General features: G+C 44.2%; 1 protein-coding gene across 1 annotated transcript; it reads left to right on the top strand.

Moving 5' to 3' along the window:
- Window positions 1-3,040: 3,040 nt before the first annotated feature.
- Window positions 3,041-3,728, top strand: Pmar_PMAR002512 (conserved hypothetical protein; the record flags this gene model as incomplete). Its single annotated transcript, XM_002777422.1, has 4 exons — window positions 3,041-3,122; window positions 3,170-3,287; window positions 3,460-3,545; window positions 3,600-3,728. Coding segments are annotated over 4 exons (415 nt in total), but the record flags the coding sequence as incomplete, so codon positions are not given.
- Window positions 3,729-3,933: the final 205 nt, after the last annotated feature.

Raw genomic sequence — 3,933 nt, 5'->3', positions numbered from 1 at the left:
TTCATATAATTCGAAAATATGGAGCTTAGCAGTTCCATCACTGATTGTACACAGAAACCAACAAGAATTTCCCAAAATTTTATCAGAATTCCTATTATCACCAACACACGTAGTTGGTCCTGTGCACATTTTACCACACTGGAGTTTCACCCTAGTGACATGAAAAACCCTAGCGAAAAACATATTTCATGACTACTGCATATCACCGAGAATATCGCGTTTTTCACTTCACGTAAAACGGTTGAAACTCCTCGAAACCATTTATCTCACTACGTGTGTCAAAGTAGACTCTTTTTCACTGACAGAGCCGAGTTCATCCAAGACTACAGGGTGGTGCAAAAAAAGCGCCCACTCCTTGAAACTTCGCGGGGTGTGACAGTTGATGAACAGAAAAAGATATTCATTCGGAAGCTCTGGTCGAGCTCTTCCCAACACTGTATTAAACGGTCTAACTGTCATACACTGCGGAATTATGAGGAGCAAATTGGAGTTAAATCACCCGTTTTACGTGAAGTGGCGTAAAACTCCGTGAAAAACGCAATATTCGCGGTGATATGCAGTAGTCGTGAAATATGTTTTTCACTAGTGTTTTTCATATCACCACGGTCGTGAAACTCCAAAACTATATGGGAATTCGAACATATTGTGCTTTTTCAGAGTATCTTGAAACGGAAAACTCTCAAGTGATTCGGTCGCTGATTCAAAGAGAACTTGACGAACGTCACCGCGCGGAAAATCTGCGAATGCAGATTATGAAAAGGCAAACTTCCCTTGGAGTGAGGAAAAACAAAAAAACAGTCGGATCTCAGATTCTGTGAACACGATCACACGACAGAACGCGAGGACATTTCAGCACTGCATGCGAGTGTCAGTGATGCAAAACGTCCTACGACGGAGTCACCACGGTTTACGATAAAAAGCATCGCTAAGTGGAGGCCTAGTCCGGCTGAAGGGAAGTCTTTTGTGGTTGGGAAACCGAAAGAACAGAAAAAGAAAAAATGCAAAATCGTTGGTAGAAAAAGTGACAAAAAGAAGAAAAAAGTTGAACGTATGAGAGAATTTTCAAAGAGGATACGAATAAAAAACAGAAAAAAACAGCAAGTAGTGGATGAAATTTCCAAGCTCGAAAACTCACAAGAAGAGTCTGAATTCGTAGAGCACAGTAGCTCTGATGATACGATCGAAATAACGGAGGCGGCAGAAAGAAATTTCCTGGATGCCAGAAGTATTTCGGACGAATTGGAGAGTGACAGTTGTGACGAGTCTCGACTGACCAGCTCTAGTCGATCACTTGATACGGTTGACCAATCCGAATCGGCAAAGGATGGTCGCAGCGAAAAAGGAACTGATAGCATTTCTGTCCAAGGAGACCTTGTTGAGATTAATGGCAATGAAAAGGAAGTAGTTTTCGATGATAAAAACAGCGACACCGCAAGTGACAAAAACGAGAGTGTAAGCGCGGTGATAGAGGACGAAGTACTTCTTCGAGAGTCTGTCATTGAAAACGACTTCAAGGGCGTTTTGGGAGAGGAAGTAGACTCGAAAACTGCTGATAGAATTGACGAAGTGGAGAATGCGAACGTGACGAAGGGCGAAGGAAGTTGCGACTTGCAGGAAAATTCGTTCGACTACAGCGAAGTGCTCACCACCTTCGCTGAGATTTTCACATGGGGAAAGGAACAAAGTAAAAGTTGACAAGAGTCTGGCTCTAGGAGACTTCTTTTCCTTTCCAGAGAATTCCAGACGAAAGTCAGACGATCTGATAGAAGTCCGCGAACGCTTCTTGAGGGAAACTCTGCAACTGTACGAATCGTTCAACGCAGCTTTATGACCGTTGGTCAACTACATGTATTGGAATTTCTGGTTTTCTATTTACATTTTTACTCAAAATCGTATGTGAAGCTCACGAGCTGGGTAAAAGGGAATTCGAACATATATTCCCACACTGACAAGAAAGGATGCGTTTTGAATACAAACACTCATAGTTTTGGTTTCTCCAGTGTTGGAGTAGGATTATATGCTCGTTTCCCCCAGCTGAGTTCAGCGAAGTTTCCTCACTAATTAGGAGTGTACAGAAACCAACGAAAATTTCCGGAAATTTTCGCAGAATTTCCTTATTGTCACCAACACATGTTTTTTCTACATTGTTTTTTTCATGTACGCAAACTTCTGTGATGTATCTCGATCTTTCGAGATCTTCGACTTCTCCGATTTTCGTCACACTCTGGTTGGGAAGCCTTCCCTGAGTACCTCAACGCCAGCTGTAACGAACCCAGACACTCAGATCTACTACAAGGTAGATCGTTCAGTGAGCAAAAATTTTGCCGACTTTTTTCAAAAATTTCATACTTGAGTGAAATATTCCCTCCATTGCTTTGCGATCGGCGGTTGTTGTGCTTATGAACGCTCTCTCCGCGCTGACAGGTCGTTCAATCTCGTGTTGAGGTGTACGACGTCGTGTCGCGGAGTCTAGCAGGAAATCACAACTACGCAGAGCTACCGCATGGATGTCATATAGGAGCAGTCGGAAGACACACGCAGTATCGCATGATATACCCAATTAATAGGTTTGGAATCTCCTTTGGACCTGGGGTCGGCCGAACATCGACTACAACAAGCTGTTCGTATGGCAGAGGGTGAACCATTTCCCTGATAGCAAATTCCTCACCCGAAAAGACTGCCTAAAAAGATGTGTCGATCGGTGAGTGATCGCACTGTGCGCTGCGGATATACTTGCATGTGGCCGGTGTTGGAATATGCTGGCTTTCCTCAGCTGAGTTTAGGAGCACTTAGAACGTCATCGAGCATCCCAATTTTAGTGTTCTTATGCCTGTTGACAAATCGGCATTGGAGGAATAGATCTTCGCTTCCCTCAGCTGAGTTTAGGAGTTCCCTCAAATAGTATATACTAACTCGGGCAGAAGTGTACAGAAACCAACAATAATTTCCATATAGTTACCGACACATATGCATATTCTTCCGCACTGATATAGGTACGTGAAACGACCGCCGGGCTCTCGAAGGCTCCAGATGGTCGAAGCCTTCCGAGTCACCCCCGACACGTTTGTTCTTCCTCGGGATTACTGTCAGTTCGTAGACGCCTACACCAATAACAGAAGCTTGTAAACGATCGAAGTCTCTGGTGGTTGTATCACTATGATCGCTCTAGGGATCCTCCGAAAACTATGTGGATATTGAAACCTGTATCCCTTTCGCGTGGAAGAGGCATAAGCGTCATCTCCGATATCAGCGAAGTCCATTACAGGGAGCCCAGCATCATCCAGGAGGTTAGCCGTCTTAAATTCAATTCGATTCAAAGCTGTTAATTTAATGAGTTACATGCAACATGTGAGCGTAGCGCTGATCAGCCCGGACGGTTAGTCGCTTAGCTATCTTAATGCATATGCCGGGTTGGCTTTCTGAGGAGAATTCAATACCGTTGTTTTGTTTCGCATTCAGTACATCGAGAAACCGTTGCTACTAGACGAGTATAAATTCGATCTCCGGGTTTATGTCCTGGTGATGAGTTTCAATCCATTGGAAGCGTAAGAAAAGATCGTTTCAAATTATCATGTCATGGAGAGGACTCTTTGGTGTAGTTACATTTACAAGGAAGGTTTCGCTAGGCTCGCTACGGTGAAGTATTCATCCAGCCCTTCAAATTACAGGAATCGGCTCATGCATTTGACGAATACTAGCGTGCAGAGAAAACATGCTGGCAGTCTCCCGTATGATAAACATCGCATGCTGGGAGGTAAACTCGTGCTTGTTACCGAGCCTCGGTGTTTTTTTCGAGGTACCAAGTTGTCATTTGAAGATCTCAGCGATCGACTCGAGAAGAGAGGCATAGGCTGGGCGATACTCTGGGAAAAGGTCAAGGATGTGGTCGTGAGGACGCTGGTCATGTGCGAGCATATGATGAACTCCCAGGTG

Source organism: Perkinsus marinus, assembly GCF_000006405.1.
Source record: "Perkinsus marinus ATCC 50983 genomic scaffold scf_1104296951936, whole genome shotgun sequence".
In the NCBI taxonomy this organism is placed as follows: Eukaryota; Perkinsozoa; order Perkinsida; family Perkinsidae; genus Perkinsus; species Perkinsus marinus.
Note: the sequence above shows the minus strand (reverse complement) of the source record. Positions and strands in the feature narration are given on the sequence as shown.